At 38.8% G+C, this 19831-nt stretch overlaps 1 protein-coding gene and 1 long non-coding RNA gene across 2 annotated transcripts in view; one reads left to right on the plus strand and one right to left on the minus strand.

Moving 5' to 3' along the window:
- Positions 1 to 1367, minus strand: part of LOC141572121 (uncharacterized) — a 154149-nt gene extending 152782 nt beyond the window's left edge. Inside the window, exon 1 of the long non-coding RNA XR_016018650.1 lies at positions 1231 to 1367. This is a non-coding gene — a long non-coding RNA (uncharacterized LOC141572121). The remainder of the gene's footprint in view (positions 1 to 1230) is intronic.
- The window catches only part of ST6GALNAC5 (ST6 N-acetylgalactosaminide alpha-2,6-sialyltransferase 5), a 146104-nt gene continuing 126508 nt past the window's right edge, over positions 236 to 19831 (plus strand). The window contains exons 1-2 of the mRNA XM_019743348.3: positions 236 to 485; positions 1327 to 1566. Coding sequence (XP_019598907.3) covers positions 471 to 485; positions 1327 to 1566 — 255 coding nt within the window. The 5' untranslated portion in view covers positions 236 to 470. The remainder of the gene's footprint in view (positions 486 to 1326; positions 1567 to 19831) is intronic.

Here is a 19831-nt window from a genome sequence, read left to right on the forward strand (position 1 = left end):
GGTTCTCTTCTCTCTCTCTCTCTCTCTCTCTCTCTCTCTCTCTCTCTCTCTCTCTCTCTCTCTCTCATTATTTGTTACTTTATAAAAAATAAATAAGCCCTCGGCCCAAGAGGTGACTATACTGGCATGGTTAACTCTCGCCCCACAAATTCCACTAGGCTGAAAAGAATATTATTTGGGGGCGGGAAAGAGGGATACAGAGGTCTTTAGGACCCAGCAGGCGGCGGCAGGCGGCAGTTGTGTAGATTGCTGAGAGACTAAGAGGGTCCGGTTCAGTTTTAATTCTGTCTCTAATCTCTGCAACAGCGGCGCTTCCTGGGTCCCGCGGCTCCCTTGCCCACTCAGCTGCCAGTGGCCGCCAGGCTAATATCAGAGCCTTCCGTGCCCCACCACCCACCATGGAAACCCTCCAAGAAAAAGTGGCTCCGTACGCGTGTGCCTAAGGATTCCGCACAAAAGAGGTGCCCAAAATGAAGACCCTGATGGTGAGTCATTTGTTGTAACTCCTCTGGGCAGAGGCGAGAACCCCCAGGCGCAGCGTCCCTGGGGCGCTCGGGAGAGCTCCCGGGGCGCCTAACCCTGCGCCGTGCGGTCGCCTGTTACAAAGGGATAACTTTCCACCTGCTCCGCGTCTCCTCCCTATTCCCCGGTTCTGCCTGGCTAGGAATCCCAGAGCCGGGATGGGAATTCGGGTTGCCTCTTGGATCTCTAGCAGGAGGTCCGAGGAGACAGCAGAAAGCTGTAGAAGCGGAGGACCGGGTGGGAGCATTGCTGAGGGGAGAGTGGATGCCTAAAAGCCACCGCCTGGCAAAAACTAAGAGGACGAGGATGGGGGACCTTTTCATACTTTCTTGGTTTCCTTGTTGGATTTCAAACTTGTAAGGATCATGGAGGTAAATAAAGCCCCACGGGTCCCAAAGGAGAGAGTGCAAGGGCTAGAGATTCCAGCACCCGAGTTGAGGAGAGGGCCCCCTCCTCAAAGTGAGAGCCCACCCCTCTTCTCGTCTCCCGAGCGCTCTCCCTCCGGTAGCCGGGCGCCGTGCACCACCTGCCCTCTGCCGAAAGATCTGGGAGGTAGCGTTGGCCGAGAGCAGCTACGCGCCGGGAGCATCCCCTGCCGTACGCACGGGGACGGTGCTGCCTTTGCCCAGGCTACGCACCGCAGGTCTTGGACCCGGACCACTCGCCGCAGGACACCCCCCCCCCGCCCCCCCCGCCCCCCCCCCACACCCGCCTGTCTGACGGTCTTGCCTGTGTCCCCGCCGGGCGCGCTCCTCTGGTTCGGCTCTCAGCGGCTCTCCTCTGCTCTCTCCCGCCCGCCCGCAGCGCCATGGTCTGGCAGTGTGTTTAGCGCTCACCACCATGTGCACCAGCTTGTTGCTCTTGTACAGCAGCCTCAGCAGCCAGAAGGAGCGTCCCCCGCAGCAGCAGCAGCCGCAGCACCAGCACCAGCAGCAGGCGACCAGCAGCGCGCAGCCGTCTACAGAGAGCAGCTCCGCGTCGCGCCCCGGGGCCCCCGTAGGACCGCGGCCGCTGGATGGATATCTTGGCGTGGCGGACCACAAGGTGACAGCTGGCTTGCCAACCCGCACGCGACCCAGCCTGGGGATCCCGCACAGCTGAACCTGTCCCCTTCCCGGGACTGTGAGGCACCGTGAGTAGGTGCCATTCGGAGGCTGGAAGGGGGAGTGGACCTGCTGAGGGGGTGGGATCGTTCCTACTTGGTATAAATTCCTATTTGGAAAAGGATGCAAAGTTTTTCTGGGAATGGAGATGGGATGAGTGGACCCCAAGGCTTAATTCCCTAACAGGAACGGGCCCTGGTACTAAAACCCTCTGATCCCTAAAATTGCAGCTGCGGGTGGGTGCTGGGTTCCTGAAGCCTTGGGTTTGGCCGCAAAGTCGCGCCCTTGTGGGACGAGACTCATGATGGTGTGAATACTAGCCCGAGCGTTCCTCGGACCGCGGACCCGGGGGGTGAGTAGCAGCCAGTCCACGGCCTCGGCTCAGGCTCAAATATTACCTTTTGATCTCTGCTTCGGATTTCTCGGAGTAGAATTGCCACAGCCCTGGGGAGCGGTGCCCAAGCAGGCGAGGAAGGCTTGAGGCACAAACTCATCTTCCATTGGCTTGAAACTTATTGCTGAGAGCCTGTTTTCCTCTGTCTTCCGGGAAGCCTCTGCATGGCTTGGCTAGTAATTAATAAGATGAATTTTTAAAAATTGAGCTTCCTTTCCCTGGAATAATGAATCTGGTTTCAGTGTGTGGAGCCGCTGAGAGAGAATCCTAATCAAGTTTCCTTGTTCTGAAAAGATATTTTAATATAGTTTAAATGTATTTCCCATTATTTGAAGCTGCTAATATATTTTTATTAAAACGCAGTTCAACTCTGTCTGCTCTATAAAGTCAGAGGATTTCTTAAAACCACCAAACTATTCTGCTTTTCTTATTACTAGATTTTATGGTTGTGAACCAAAGTAGTATTTAGCAAGTGCTCCTTTTTGTGGGAAAAGATTGCTCTTACCCTGAATGAACAAGTCAAACTTTTTTTTTAAAGAGGCAATCAAAATATTTCCACTCAATTTGTACAATGCATAATGCTAAGGGTTTTGGAGGGTACAAAAGAATTTAAGGCACAACACAGCCTTTAGGGATCTTGGAATACCTGTGGGGGGAAAAACATATCATGAAATGTAAATTAATGGATAGATAGATAGACCAACAGATAGATGAACAGACAGATAGGTATAAATGTATAGAAAATGCAAGACATAAACAGTACTGTTGGGTAGAGATGAGAAAGATCACTGTCCTGGAAGTATCAAGGGAAGTTTCTTTGAAAAGGTCACCATTCAGAGAAGCAGAAAGGAGGGAGAGATTTCATTAGGAAGTTGATTTCCGGGAAAGGGACTGGTGGTAGACTAAAAGTCAAAAGTAGAGAGGGCCATCAGTTTTACAATTCTGCTTCACTTTCTAAGTTGTTGATTGATTACATATTTTCTATCTGGCTTGGTGTGAGCAACTGATAAGAGCTGGAGTTCTAGGAAAGTTTAGGCAGCGGCCTCTGTGGATGGATGTGGTGCTTATGTGTAACTGGTGTATGACGGCTATATTGAACTCAGTGGATTTTCATGGCTATTGTTTAGGGGAAATGGCTACCTAGCCCTTGTGAATCTTTGATTAATAGGGGTGTCAAAAGGTAAATTTGCTGAAAGCTTCATGGGCCTTTGGGAAGATATTCCTAGTAATACTTTCCTGCTTGTGCTTTTTTGCTGGGTAGACACCAGCTAAGAATATTGATAGCCTAAGGCAAAATATGATACCCTCATGTTTGTTTTCAAAACTGTTTGTTTATTCACAGAAATATGCAGAATTCCATTTTCAGTGTATCAGAGCCTTATTTCATTGAAATGAAGAACAGCTCTTTTTGGGAAGGAATGTTGAAAGTCTATATGAGAAAGTGAGATAATCTGTAGTAAAAGGGTTGTATAAACTCAAGTGTTATATGAATGATAAGTATGTGTAAATGTCCTTGGAATTGTTATCAGAGAATTAAAAATGTGACCAGGAAAATTTTTACAGATAATTAATACAATGAAATTCTTTCATAGAAAACCAATAGCTCACAAAATTCCATACCCAAAGGGTTCAACGGGGGTTACACCACTGCAAGCAAAGGAACAAATACAAATCTTAAAATCTACTCCTTCTCTTTGGGCATGATCCCAGTTGTCCCATTGAACTAAATGTAAACTTCTGTTCAAAATGCAATCATTGACCCCTTTACTGTTACTATTTAGCTGCCTAGAAATTAGGCAGAGTTCCATTTCTGATGTCTATCTGAAAGTGCATGTGCAAAATGTTTGTGTCCTCTTCAAAAGGTGCTGTTTAATCAGGTAAATTTGGGATCTTCCTATAGCTTTGCGTAGGCAGAAATTTGTTAGAATAGTGCTAGGATTGTTTTTTTTTTTTTTTTTTCAATTAACATCCGGAAAGGTAAAAAATGAAAGCTTTTCTATTCTTGGTATGTTGCCAAATGATTCTCTGATTGCTTTTTTTGTTTGTTTGTTTTTTTTACTCTCACATCAGGCCTTAGAAAAATTATAGGATGTGCTGAATATGATGACCACCAAGCCATATGCTGCTGCATATTGAATCAGAATTCCAACAGACTTTGATTTGCCGTTGATTTACAGAATCTAGAGAGCATTGTAGGAAAATGTTCTCATCGCCGTGGTCAGAGGTCCCAAAGTCAGATAAATATGTAGTGTTTCTGTTCAGTTATGTGATAGTATTAACATTTTTAACTCCAGGATTCAATTCAATAGGTGATTCTAAACCCCAGCACCTGAATTTCACAAATTACAGCCTGTCTGCAATGATAGTCTTGTCTCATATGGCTGCAGACTAAATTACTGTTGAGATTAAATCACTATGTGCCTTTGTTGAAAGACATGCTTCAAGTCAAGTCAGTGATGAGCAATATGTGTTGAAGCTTAAAATATCACTTTCCATGGTCATATTGCCTACTTCCTCTCTCATAGACAATGTGAGCTGGAATTGTAATTCCAGTAGGACGAAGTGAAGGCTACTTGGAGTTTTATGTGATAATGAAGGCATTTCATTTTAGATTCTTTCTCTTCATTCCCAACCTCTTCCCCCCAGACCTTTCCCTATAAATGTGTTCATTTCCATCTTGTTACATGTCTATCATTATAGCTACTATCTCTGTATTTTGCCATAACTTGCCTGGTTCCTGTTTTTGCAAGCCATTGATTTCTAACCCAGTCGGCCAGATGCAAGCAAAGAAGCCAATTTCCAAGGCTTTGGGAACCATCTGCATTTAAAACTGCAACATAATATATAACCAAACTGAAGCACACACATACACTCTATCAAGCAACCCTCAGAGGAAAGCTGCAAGTCTCCCAGCAGACTGGAAGGGGTGCATGGAACACCATTCTAGCTCCAGTCTGGATCTGGTCTGGGTAGATAAAGTCATTTGCCATCTGGTAGATTCTGTAAAATGAAACTGAGTCGATTTTCATTTCCAGTGGACAGGATCCCTTATCACAGAAGGCCCACTTGTCACCTAGACTGCCCTTTTCTGAGATGGCTTATGAAGGAGCAGTGATCAATGGGGTCTAAAGCTGAGCTGCTATCTCCTCGCTTCAGTAGTAGCCCCCAGAAATGGATTTTACACATACCTGTAACATGCTGTCCTTGCTACTTTCCTTCTTTAAGCCCTCAGTTATTCAGGCAAAACAAAACTTCTTAGAGATAATAGTACTATTACTATTAATTGGTAGATGTCCAGGTGGAGTGATAAGACAAATCAATGCAAGAGTTGAAAATAATTGAAAACCAGGAAAAAAAGAAAAGCACATGCTATGTAACTTACTTTGAAATTATGTCATAAGTATTCTTCCTTTAGAAAAGCATATAAATTTTCAAATACAAGTTTACATCATACATTAGAACTTATTTATGTCATTTGAGTCATCCAATAAATTATAAATAATTTGGATCTCAAATAAATTCAAAGTGAGCTAATTGTCATTACTCAGGTATTTTAAAATATAATCTGCCAGTGATGATGAAACCTTGTCATCACAAAGCATCAACCAAAAGGAAACATGAAATGAACTATTTTTCATGGGTGAGGAGTTTGCAATAATGTGTTCCTATAACATTTATTAAAATACATAACCTTTTTTAATTCTGTGAGAGCCAGGAATATTCATCCAGCTTCCCACAGGAAGAATCCCAAGATACCTTCATGCCAAAGCCCAGACCATACCAGCTGGATGAGTCTGACCTGGCTTGCTTTCAAGTTCCAGGCATTCTGACCTTCTTGCTCATCCTTGAATACTCATTCTGCCTCAGGACCTTTGCACTTGCTGTTCCCTCTCCCTGAAAAGCTCTTGCCCAAGATTGTTCACATGATTTGTTTCTTCTGGTCATTGAGTCCTTAGGTTAGATGTCATATTCTTGCGTCCCCCTCCTCAACAGTTATTCTCTACTATATCAGCCTGTTTTGTTTTCCCTATAACACTTAATATCTGAAATAGTCTTAAAGTTTACTTGTCTACTGTCTGCTCTCCCTCCCAGTAGAATCTAAGCATGGTGATAGCAAAGCATTTGTACATCTTGTTGCACAGTTTAACCCCAGGCCCTAGATCAGTATTTGGCACTTAGTGGGCACACAGTAGGAATTTATTGAAGGAAAAAAGAAAGTAGGGAGTGGGGTTGGGGAGGAGGGTGCCAAGAAGGATAGAGCTACCTCACTTTACGTAAAGTCCTTTCTCTATGAGAAACATCAGTGCAGTCCCAAGACCCTGGTATATATCATCTTTCCTAAATTTGATTTAATAACAATAATAATAATGGGGAAGGAAGAGGAAGAAATTATTTAAAACATAAAAATCTTAGGGAATGAAGTTTGGGAATTTACATTTCAACATACTTCTTTATGATTCTTGTGCACATTAAATTTTGAAAATTGTCATTTGAAACATTTTTAATCATCGCAATGTGTAGTCCTGTAGCTAACTTGTTTCTGGGTTTCGAACGAATCATAGCCCTTAGTAAATATTCATTAAAGGCCTAATAGTTGCAAAATTAGGTATTTGGGATGAAGAACACAGGCCCTACCTTCAAAGAAACTTTGATCTAATTGAAAAGAGAAGACAAAGAAGGAAGAAAGGTTAAATAATAAAGCCAGTTCTGAATAATAATATGAAACCAGGAAACAATAAATCAAGGCACTGACACTAAAAAGGAGGCAATTTCTGTGATCTTTCTCAACTATAAAATGAGTTCAATACTATTATTAGAAGTTATAAAACTTTCAGACTAAAATTCCGTTACTTATTAGCCCTTTTTAATGCATGTGTTTGTATATATATTATACAGTATATGGCATCCTATGAATAATTTGTAAACAACTTGGATATCAAAGCAACTTTGCAACTTCAAAGTGGATTGATGTTAAATCAAATTATTCAACCTCTTTATGATTTTTCTTTGGCATTCAATAGGTTCTCCAGGACTCTTGAAGGGGGCTATAACCCTCTTACCCTGTTCAATTGTGTTTGTAACATATGGTGACTCTATTTTCCAAACCAAATCTCATACTTGTGGCGTGATGAGTTTGAATATAATTATGTTGGCTATGAGACAGAATATTTGCAATCAGATCTCTCCGGGAACAATGACACCTGTTTTCGAGGGGACTTTTCATAACCTCTAGGGTCTCGTGACAGCACAACATAATGCCTGTCCTGTGAACACTGGAATAAAGGGAGATTAAAGATGAGAAAAGACTGAAACATTAAAACCCATTATTAATCAACAAATCATTCTGAAAACCTCCTATACACCTCTTATATACTCTTTGAGTAGTTAGTTGTGAAGGCTCTTTCGAAAGCAAAGGAATGATTATATCTTAAATAATAATATTGTCATTACTCATACCTTGTGAACCTGATTCAAGAGAAGAATCAGCATGGGAGTCAGTACATTTATGATCAAATGATTGATAAAACTTGGGGATGGGGACATTTATGAGATGTACTCAGATTATTCTCCACATGCTCTTTTAGTCTTAAACTCTATCTGGGCCTGGGACAAATAAATATTTTTATTGCTTGCTCTGTTCAATATGGTTTCCCAAATAAAAATCACAGACATGTATTTTCCCAGTTTAGACAACATGTCCACAGGGAAACCGTTTTCTGACTTGTAGCCCAGGTTAGATCTGAGCTGTATATTTTTGTCTTCATAGCCAGGATCCCATGATAATACTTACTCTGGTTTATTGTTATTTCTTGTCTAAAATTGTCTGCTTTTCCCGCTTGACAATCAGCTCTTGGAGGCTGGGGATATTTTTTTTCTCTTTTTTGTCATTGTAGTGTCAGCGTTTAATATAATGGATCTTCAATAAAGTCTTGTTGAATAAATGAGCATACCTATATAAAGATCTTAAATTTCTTCTAAAATAGGCCCACACCAAGAGTTTCTGACCATTTGGAGTTCCTGAAAAGGAATAGCTACATATCATAAAGAACTATTTCTCCTGCCACAATTTGTAGTTTTGTAACTGTTTCATTTCTACATTCTTATACTTATCAGATCTCTTAAAACATACTCAGAATTTTACAGCTGAAAGGAAAACAAAAATTATCAAAAGGAATTCACGAGTGGTCATGTGATTTGCCCAAAGTCATGGGTTAGCGGCAGAGCTGGGGCTAAAATGTGGGTCTCTGATGTGAATATCATTGCCATAAGGGAAATTCAGTGCCAGTATATTCTAAGAAGTGACTCAACATTATTTGGACAGAATTTATTAAAATGAAAAGCCTAGGACTACCCAGTTATTGGGAAGAAATAAATATTTAAACACCTTATTATTCTGAAATGAATATGAGAATATGCCTCTGGATAGTTAAGAAGCACTTCCACCAGTCACTGACTTAGCAATGGATATTCTAAAGGCCGCATGAAATGTCTGGTACCCATGTGAATGGAACAATTTGCAAATCGGAATGAATTTTGCCTTTAAAAAGTAAACCAAGCCAAGAGAAGACTGTCATGTTTAATTATTTGCAGAAAATGTCATGACCAGACCACTCATTTAGCTGAATTCTCCACAGTGGGAAAGAAAACATCATAAGGAGACTTAGTTAACCCAGGATTGGAAGAACTGCCATTCTGCAAGTAACGATTGACTCCTCCTGAATTCTGAGATGTACTACTTTGTCAGATAGGATTACTTTTGGCAAATAAGAAACCATTTTACCTATGGTAGGGGAGTAACCTTGACAGTTGTCGCTCAGTATGAAAAGTAAATTTTTTTATTACATACTTTTTTAATGGCTAAGAAGGTCTCCGTAGTGATCCTGGGAACCTCTCAGGCTCTGAGGGTATCTCTGACAGACTGAAATGCAGAGTTAAAACATTTTTTTACAAGGAAGCATATTCTGGAAATTAATTGCACATATGGGACCTCTCTGCTGACTGAACTCCATTTTCGCGTTTCTAATTTACAGATCTGCTCATGTTCCTTCCAGGCCTCCAATGGCTTCCCATTGCCTAGAGGATCAAGTTCAGACTCCATAGGAAGGCTCCCAAAGTCCCACAGCGTCTGTCTGGCCTGCTTCTCCAACCTCACCTCTCACAGCTCCCCTCTGCATAGGCTCCACACACCCTGGGAACTATCTTGCTCTTTCACACTTACCTACATTAAGGAATGCCCTTTCCCCTTTTATCTACTCGCTAGAGAACTAATCATTCATTAAGATCCAGCTCAAGCATCTCCTTTCTAAAGTTTTCCCAGATGCAACCCCTATGCAGCATAGATCCCACATGCTAGCCGTGTATCAGTTAGTCAATCACATATTGACTGAGTGCCTACTATAATATGGTATGTATTAGACACAAAGGAGAAAATGAGAGGAAAGACCTAGTCCCTACCCACAGGAAAATCACACTGGAGAAAATACATGTTATAGTTACTATACCTTTATAAGCGCTAAAATAGTCTCTGTGTCTTACACATGCCTCTAATCACACAATATTGTGATTATTTGTCCACAGGCTTGTCTCCCCGACTACACTGTACTTTCCTGAGGCCGGGAACATAACTTACACACCCTGGTACCTCCAGAACTTAAAATTATATCTTATACATGTCAAAACTCAATACATCTTTGTTGAATGTTGGGTAGGCAGAGTCCTGATGTAATTATATATAATAGGAAGAGAATTGAACAAGTCTGTCTAATAGACTTTCTCAGCATAGCAACGACATAACTGATAAGTAAGAACAGAAGAACTTCACGTATGTGACATACGCATCTTTGATTTCTGGTTCCCCTTTAAATACAGTGTAGCATTTGCCAACCTCTCCAGAGTAGTAGACCAGGTGTTAAGATATAGGATTCCCCATATTTGAGGACAGTATGGTGTCATGGGAGGCAGGGGACCATGCTCAAGGTTTTTACTGGTGAGTTTTTGCCAGTCATGCGACTTCTCGACCTGAGTTAACCTGTGGAAAAGGAGCTTAAACTAGATTCATTCATTCCCTCATTTAACAAGTAATATCCTGTGTCTACCATGTATTTGCCATTGTATTCAAGGCCTTGGAGGCAACAATGAATAGAGTGTGATCCCTGATTCACAAAATTTACATCTATGAAATAGGCAGATAAAACACATAAAATTATAGTGCAGGGTTAGATAGAAATATTTACATGCTACGGAGATTGGGTTTTATCCTGGAAGCTTTGGGGAAGTCTTTAAAGGGTGAATTAGAGGAGGGACTCCATCAGATGTGTATTTCAGTGGATCGTTGTGGCTTCTGTGTGGCAGGTCAGAGCAGCCCCTTGTTATAGGAAGAGGGACCGGTTGGCAGACGGTTGTTTGAGAAGTGATGCTGGTGGCCAGAGGATAAGTGACCTAGGGTTTCCCACCCAATGTGTTGGCGCAGATAGTCTGGATGCAGCTCGCAAGCAGCAGAAGGTTTGTGGCTCAAGATTGCCTCTCAGTAGTTAGTGAAGAGAGTCTGAGGAGGATCCCAGATGGCAGGCCAACTTTGTCTAATTTTGAACCTCACTGTGCATCTTAATACCACATACTGACGAGTAAAATAATGGAGTTACGGTTAAGGCTGAAGCAAGCTGTTGGTGGAGACTCTAGTTATGACAGGAATTAAACCCGTCACCTGAAGCAGAGCCAGTGAGTGGGGTGTGGAATGAATGTGTTGGAAGAGACTATTATGTAACAGTTCTACTGGGGGAGACTTTATTCTAGAATAACCTTGTTAAGGGAGACTTTGTTGCATAATAAATCTTACCAGGTATAGATCTGTTGGAAGTATGGGGTGGAGCGTGGTTTCCTCTCCATTCATTCTCCAAAGTTACAGAGAGAACAGTTATCATTCTTTTAAATCACTTAAGTTTGTTCACTTCTAAGAAAAGTTACTGTTTCTCTTGTATCAAAAGGAAACTGGCCACAAAGTAATGTGAAATTTGTCAAGAGACAGTCTGATTTCTGATTCATTTATTTGGTTGGGAGCAAAAAAATATATATCTGAATGAACTCTGGTTTTATGAGGCCCATATTTGGGGTTACTTGTCAATGTCACACCCTCCAGGCTGCTTTGCTGTCAGGGATTTCCAAGTTGTCTCAAATTACCAGAAGTGATATCTGCTTCCACTCTGTACTGCAAATCGTAAAACTGGTTCATTTCATTTTTATTCTGCTTGTTTCAAGTTTTGAACAAAGTGCAAGAAGTGATAACATTCTGCTTGTATTCCAGAACATGGGAAAGGGAAAGGGGACTGTAGGAATTTGTATGTGTTCCCCACCACCGATGCACAGGCCAGACTGGAGGAAGCTTTGCCTTGATGCTCTAGCTGTCACTAATCCCCTGAAGAATTATGCTATTACTCTTATTAACGATGCTGCGTGGTTTTTGGCTCAGTTTGAAATATGATGGGTTTTTAATCCCAAAGCTCAGAAATAAACGTCAGAGAAAGCTGTTGTAAAGAACAGGATATCCCAACTAAATCAGCCTGCAGTGCTGAAATATAAAGATGAAATAATTGGACCCTGGACGAAGAATAAGGACCAGAGTGAGATATAACATCCGTTGCTCCTTCCCTGTTATCAGAGGGGCTACCTGGCCATGCAGACATGAAATGCTGACTGGGTTCTAGAAAGCCAAGTAAGGGTGGCTTATCATGAACTGTGAAGCATCAACAAAGGAGTCACAGTTATTTGACATTATTACATTTAGATGTAACTTGAGGTGTTGTTTGACAACAGAACAGGACATCAAGGAGCAAAGGAATCACTTAGTCAAAAATAAGTTCTTCTGACTCAGACTCACAGTAGCTGGTTTTTGTTTTGGTTTTTTTTCCTGGAATGAGCACCATAATGCTCCTGGATGAATAGGCTCAGGCTCAGGTGATCCAGGAAGTTACAAATCTCAGTGCTGCCTGAGATGCCAAGTAAAGGACCATTCTTTTTTTATTATTATTATTAGTTTCAGGTAATACTTAGTAATACAAAGTAATACTTAGACGTTTATCACTTATATCCTTCACACTGTGTGAACCCCCCTCCCCTTATCTACTATCCCTCTGACATCACACAGAGCCGTTACATTTCCACTGTCTCTATTCCTAATGCTGTACTCCGCTTCTTGTAAGTATATACATACCTATATATACATATGTGTGTATATATATATATATACATATGTGTGTGTATATATATATATATAAAATTATAGTTGGCATTCATTATTGTTCAGCTTCAGCTTCAGGTGTACAGTGCAGTGATCAGGCATCTACATCATCCCTGAGGTGGTCTCCCAAATGGGACAAGTGTGGGACTATTCTTATTGGGCCCAAGGAGCAGCCTGATGGTGTCTCACCCTTCAGCAGCTTTGAAGTATGGGAAAGGGCCAGACCTTACTTTATGTATCTTCCAGGGTGTTCTGCCAACCTATGAATGCCAAAGCTCAGTATTATTTTATGCAAACTATGCCTGTAGACTATATTTGAGATCATGGAATGCCTTTATCTGGAAAAAGTGTCCTCTGCATTAGCCTCCCTATACCATGTTGAAAAAGAGAAGGGAGCAGAGGAGCGAGGGTGCTCGTTTTGAAAACAAACTTAACTCCTGTTCAGTTGTAAATGCATAGTAGTGATCTCAAAACGGCAAAAGGTAAAACAATAAATAAATAATTATTCATAAACCTACTACCCAAACAGAATTACTGCTGATAATTTAATGTATTTCCTTACAGATTTTTTCATACATAACAGGTGTGTGTCTGTGTGATATTTCAATGTACTTCCTTCCTGTTTTTTTATTCATGTATGTTGGCTCTGTGGGGTCCACGTGTATATTGTTTTATCAATCAGATGTGATCTGTGGTATAAAGAAAGGCACGAGCAATACGGTTAGATACTAGTGAGGGACCTATAGTCAATTAGAGTTGGAAAAAATAGGAAATGTGTCTTGATAACTATGCTGAATTCCCCACTTATTAATCCTGAAGATGCATACTATATCCCTTCACTAGCTTAAAAACGCCTTTCTTTCCCTGTTTACAACCCTCCAGCGCTTTTTAATTGTGACGATTAAAATTGTGTGCTTCCATCCCTACCTTTCATTCCCCTGCTGTTTGTTCAGCTACAGACTGTGTTCCAGAATTTATTAGTTTTTTTTTTTAAATCATTCCTAATTGTCCCTTAATCCTTCTTGTCACTTTGCTCTAAATTTCTTCCAACACATCAGTAGCTACTTTGGGGGCGTAGCTGGTGGCTTCCAGGACACAGTTAGAGATGATCTCCATCTTCATAGTCACTGAGCTGTCCCTTTCCACATATATGCCTCACATCTGCCTTTATTTTTTGGGCTTCCACTCTGTGATTTAATTCCCTGTCCATATATACCATGTTTCCCTGAAAATAAGACCAGGTCTTATATTAAGTTTTGCTCCAAAAGATGCATGAGGGCTTCTGTTCAGGGGATGTCATCCTGAAAAATCATGCTAGGGCTTATTTTCCTGTTAGGTCTTTTTTTTCGGGGAAACACGGTAGTACAAGTTTACTTTGACATAACTGTCTTTCCAAAAAAGAAATTTTAAAGCACAAATAATTGTCACCTTCTTAATTAGCATCATTCTCTGCATTTCTTGTTCATCTTGTTTCATGAAAAATTTTATCTTCTTGTAACCTACAACTTATTGAATTCTATGACCATTCTTCTCGACTTTTCTTTTTCTATTGCTACTCAATGATGTTTCTGAGCTACTCTTTATTTCTTACATTTTTCAAATATGTGCTAGCTGTTACTCCTTGATTTTTGGCATAATCTCAGAACTGCCATTATTCTTCCAGTCCACGAGTAGAATAATTCTGTCGTTAGAGACATCAGGGCCTACCTCTCCCATGACGGCCAACTGGCAGAGGGTATATTTTATATATCTCGGGTGGCAGCTTCCAAGTAAAGGAATGAGTCTGAGAACACAAGTTCTTTGCCAACAAGCTCTTTATCAAATCAGTCCTTTGTTTTGCCACCTGAGCTCTCTTCTTTATTATCCTCCAGCTTGAAGCATCACTGAATCCTTTCCATCCATTGCTTAAAATGTTTCTATTGTGGTGACACATGCATAATATAAAATTTGACATTTTAAGTATACAATTCAGTGCATTAACAATTTTCACAGTGTTGTCAACCATCACCACCATTTATATCCAAAATTTTTCATCACCCCAAACAGAGACTCAATAACCACTAAGTAATAACTCCCAAATCCCTCCAGCCCCTGGTAATGTCTATTACACTTTCTGTCTCTATGAATTTGCCTATTCTCGATAGTTCATGTAAGTGGAGTCATTCAGTAGTTTTCATTTTATGTTCGATTTATTTCACAATGTTTTCAAGGTTTACCCGTGTTTTGGAATGTATCAGAAGTTTGTTCCTTTTTTGGTTGAGAAATAGTCTGTTGTATGGATTTTGTTTGTCCACTCATATTTTGATGGACACTTGCATAGTTTCCACTTTCTGGCCATTGGGAATAGTACAGTGATAAAGATTGGCATTCTCATTCATTTTTTGAAGTACCACCCTCCTTTTTCCCTTCTTTTCCATCCCCATGGCAGCACCTGAGTCTTTAGCAACCTCACCTCAAGTCTGTGCATGCCACCCTACCCCTAGCTGTTCCCACTTCCATGCAAAAAATAAAAAAAAAAGAGAAAAAAAAAAGACAAGAAGCCATTAATTGCACAAATTATATTTCTTTGCTTAAAACTAAACATTTTGAAAAATAGGAGAGGGAAAATGTTCCCATAATCTACTGCTTTGATGTAAGTAATGATATAATTTTGATTTACTTCTGCCAAATGTTTGTATGGCAGTCCTTATTTTTTTAAAACCTAAATGTAAGCATGTTGTGTTTTTAAAAAAAAGTGATATGGTTTTAAGTCTGTTTGGTTTCCATTTTGCTAATATAAAAATAGCCATTAAGATTTTCTTTAGGATTTGCCTTTTATATCTTTTTCCATCCTATAATTTTTCAGTCTTTCAGTGTACTTACCTCTGATGTATGTCCAGGCCTGCCTCTAACATTTTCTGTGTCTGAGACAAGAATACAAATGAAGGCCCGCAAACATCCCAACTACTTTAATCAATAATTATGTCTTCATTTAAGAAAGACTTTCACGTTTCAAAGATTTCATTTGATCTATGACAGTTACGGATTTGATCAAAATAATATTCTTGGTCATTTTATTGTTTGGTCAATAATTAAATCATTCAATTAAAAAGTGTAATATTATGCTTGAAAATTTCACTGTGGCTAATGCTTGACAGAAGTCTACCCACTTGAATTATCTGCAGTTTTTAAAAAATGTAAGCAGACCACCTCTTTGAAGATTTTCTATTATTTTTTCAGCTCCCCTCGGCCCCCAGGTTCCTTTTCATATGTTCTAATTTATCACAAACTCAAATTCTTCTCGTTCTACTCACTTCTCCCCATACACAGTCTGAAGCAGTGACCAGCTCTACCTTAAGAGTAGCACAGCCCACAAATCTTCATGGCATTTGAACACAGTGGACTTTTATTTCAAGGATAGAGGGCGAGGAATGTGGGGAAGCACTTTTTCTGGGGCCTGGATGGTGTTAGACACAAGAATGGATGTTGACAATAATGACTAATGTTGTGACAGATGACAGAGGTACTCTTATGGTCTTCAGCATAATTTGTGCATTGTTGGTGATATGCTGTGCCCTTTAAGCAGTGCTTCTCAAACATTAATGTGCATAAGAATCACCGAAAGATCTTATTAAAATGCAGATCCTGAATCTTTAGGACTGAGTTGGGGTCTGAGAATCTGCATTTGTAACGGGCACGTTGTGATGCAGCTGCTACAGTCCAGGAACCATATTTTGAGTGGCATGACTCTGAGGCATAAGACCCAGGTCAGAGGCCTTCTCATCTGATATTATATGTAATACTGTGTATGTCCAAATGAATAGCATATAACTGGAATTTACTTTCAATCTAAACTTCCAATTACTGTCTTTTAAGTGTTAAGTTTAGTTCATTTATATTTATTGTGATTTTTGCTATACATTACTGATATATTGGAGAGTTTTATGTTTGTTTGTTTTTCTCATTTAAACATTGGTTTTGTATTTATCTCTTATGCTATGCTTTTTTTCCCCACTCCTTTCCCCCCTTCTCTGGATTGGTATAGTTTTGTGAAGTTTTTGGGTTTTTTTGGTTTTCTTTCTTTCCTTTTTTTTTTTTCTGTCACCCTTTTTCAATTTTCTTAACCTATACTGGCATGGAAATTATACTCTTGATTTCTATTCTTTTAACATCATTCTTGAATTTTTAACATGCATACACTTACCAAAGTCTTATTTTAATTAATATCTTTACCCTCCTTCTAGATAATTCAAGGTCCTTAGAATACCTTAACTCCAGTCAACCCTAACACTAATCTTAAATGCTTCTCTATTGAAGTATTTTAGCTATTTTTTTTAAAAAAGACCAACAAATTGGATATTAGCATTATTATTGTTGTTTCAGATAGTCGATGTTTATACAGATTTACCTGCATATTACGAATTCCTTCTTACAACTTTGATTTCCATTATTATTCTTCCTGAAATAAATTTTTTAGTTCTGCTGATGAAGTTTTGTTGGTGGTAAACACAGTTTCAGTTTACCTGAAAATATCTTTATTTTGTCTACATTCTTGAAAGAGAATACCATTCAAGATCACCAATTATTTTCTTTCTCAATATTTTGAAGACTTAATTCCTGTGTTTTCTCCTTCTCGTTGTTGATACTGAGCTGTTTGGCATCAGGCAAATTGTCACTACTTTTTAGTTAATCTAAACCATTATCTCTTTAAATATATTGTCTCTCCCTTATTCTACCTCTTCGTCATGTTTTATTTGTCTAACTGCTGCATTCTGGGTAGTTTCTTCTGATTTTTCAGTTTGCTAATTCTCTATTCATCTATGTCTAATACGTTACTTAACTCATCCACCAAGTATTTTTTCCCAAGTCATTTTTAGATGTTTTTCCCCAAATTGTTCTGGTCTTTTATTATATTACAGGGTCATCTTCCTTACATACATTTCATTTCTGTATCTGATAACTCCAGTATCTTAAAACATTGGAGGTCTAAGTATAGTGGTGGTGGTGGTGGTGGTGTGTGTGGGGGTGTGTTCTGATTTTATTCAAAGCAACTTATTCATTTATGTGTATTGCTTGTGTTTGCATAGGTGTTTATCATGACTCCACGTTCATCTGAACTATGTTTGCAGAATTCCTTAGAGCTCTGTTAAAAATGCATTCTTCCAAAGAAAGCTTGTATTTGTTTCTGCCAGGCTTCTGGGGGCCGTATCATCTAAGAACTGCCACTATAAAATAAGCTTGACCTCTGTATACATGCCAATTGTGTGAATGTAAACCACAAATCTACATGATTTTTATGAATTCTCAAGATTCTTTTACTCCTCTACCCAGAGCAAAGGACAAAATCGACAAGTTTTCTCATACTTTCCCTGTGCTATGTAGATTTTCTTTTTCTAGGTTATTCTTTCCTTCAGTGTTATTGGCTTTTCAAGGTCTCCCTTATTTGCTTAGGCTCAATGTGACTCCTGACTCTTGACATGGATGTTGAAATCTCAACATGCTGTATTTATTCTCTGGCTTTCTTTTCAACCACTGTGTATTTCCCTTATTTTATTGTTAATTGTCTTGAAAAAATTTTGAAACATTTTTTCCAGCTTTGGAAGGAATTTTATCTGAAGTGCTTGTATCCATAGCAAACTTTAAAATATTATTTTAAATTTATATACAGATGGTTTTATGGTTATTTTAGAAATACAGAAAAGTAGAAGAACAAAATAAAAATCTCTAGGAATTTTATAACCTAGACTTAGGCTAATCATTGTAAAATTTTTGGAATGTTTTCTTAAGGTCTTTATTCTATGTACATTATTTTTACATAGATATCACACCATATGTATGAATATAAGCATAATTAAAAGATATTCAAAAGTGACAAAGTGGAGGATCATATAGAAAGGGTGACAACAAATAATATCAAGTCTTTCCAAATAAAAATCTCAATTCTCATGTCATCCAATATAAGTTTTAAAAATATAATTAATCTGTATATTTTTAACACTAAAGATCTCCATTATGCAAAGTTCTATTTGAGAAAGGCAAAAATATTTTTATTTAGTAATTCTTTTAGCACAGTGTCCCAACCATATTTAAAAATAGCCATTTTTAGCAAGTGTTGGAATAGAACAGTATCAGTAATTTAAATGATTATCAAACATGGCAAGAGATTTCATCTAAAGCATAAAGTTAAAAATAATAATAAAAGATCTAGTCCTGTGAATGAAATGAAATTTTTTTAAATTAAAGTTTATTGAAGTGACAATGGTTAGTAAATTACTAGGTTTCAAGTGTATACCACCCAGAGTCAGTTCTCCTTACAATACCATATATTTAACCCTGTTTACCCTCTTCTCCCACCCTCTCCCCCCTTACTCTCTGGTAACCACTAAAATGTCTGTGTCTATGAGTTTTTGTTTATTTGTTTGCCTTGTTCTTTCGTTGCCTTCAGTTTTATATCCCACATATCAGTGAAGTCATGGTTCTCAACTTTTTCTGTTTGATTTATTTCACTTAGCATAATAATGTCACGATCCATCTATGTTGTCTCAAATGGCACTATTTCATTTTTTCTTGTGACAGAATAGTATTCCATTGTGAAATGAAAATTTTAAGTGGAACAACTGAGGAAGAAACTTAAGGGCAACCTTACCCTCAAACCAAAGAACCCACAAGAAATTTCAATCCATAATTTGATTTCTGACTTTGGATTTAAATCATATAATGTAATCCAGCAATTCCACTTCTGGATACTTATCTGAAGAAAACAAAGACACTAATTTGAAAAGATATATGCACTTCTATGTTCATTGCAGCATTGCTAGTAATAGCCAAGTTGAGAGCAGCCTAGATGTCCATAAATAGATGAATAGATTAAAAAAATGTGAGATATATACATATCATATATATGTATGTATATATATATATATATATATATATATATAATATGTTATAATCATATGTCTATGATTATATTATATATAATATATGTATTATATACTCATATATATGAGTAATATATATATACATACATACACATACATACACACACACACACACACACACACACACACACAAAATGAAATATTACTCAGCCATAAAAAAGAATGAGATCTTGCTATTTGTGAAAACATGGATGGCTCTAGAGGATATGATGCTGAGTGAAATAAGTGAGACAGCGAAAGACAAATAAGGTATGATCTCATTTATATGTGGAATCTAAGAAAAAAACAAAATAAATGAATAAACAAAACAAAATAGAAACAGACTTCATAGATACAGAGAACAAGCAAATGGTGGCCAAGGGGAAGAGAGTGAGGGTGGGGAATGAAGCTGTAGAAAAATTAAATCAATCAATTAGTCAATCAATCAGATAAGGGAAGATTCCCTTTTGTTTTTACTCCAGCTTTCTTCTTAGTGTGTGAATTTTCCTTTATCTCACTTGGCTGGAATACACATATAGATCACTTTTTCAGTAGGAATAGATTGGTGAATGGACTTTCTGATTCCTTGCCTAGCTGATATTCCTTAGATGCTTTCAATTTGGCTGTCAAAAAATTCTTGTGCGACGAAGTTTTTATTTCTGAACTTTTAGCTAAGTATATT

This window comes from Rhinolophus sinicus, chromosome 14 (genome assembly GCF_057876585.1).
Source record: "Rhinolophus sinicus isolate RSI-liver-muscle chromosome 14, RSI-T2T, whole genome shotgun sequence".
NCBI classification, from domain to species: domain Eukaryota; kingdom Metazoa; phylum Chordata; class Mammalia; order Chiroptera; family Rhinolophidae; genus Rhinolophus; species Rhinolophus sinicus.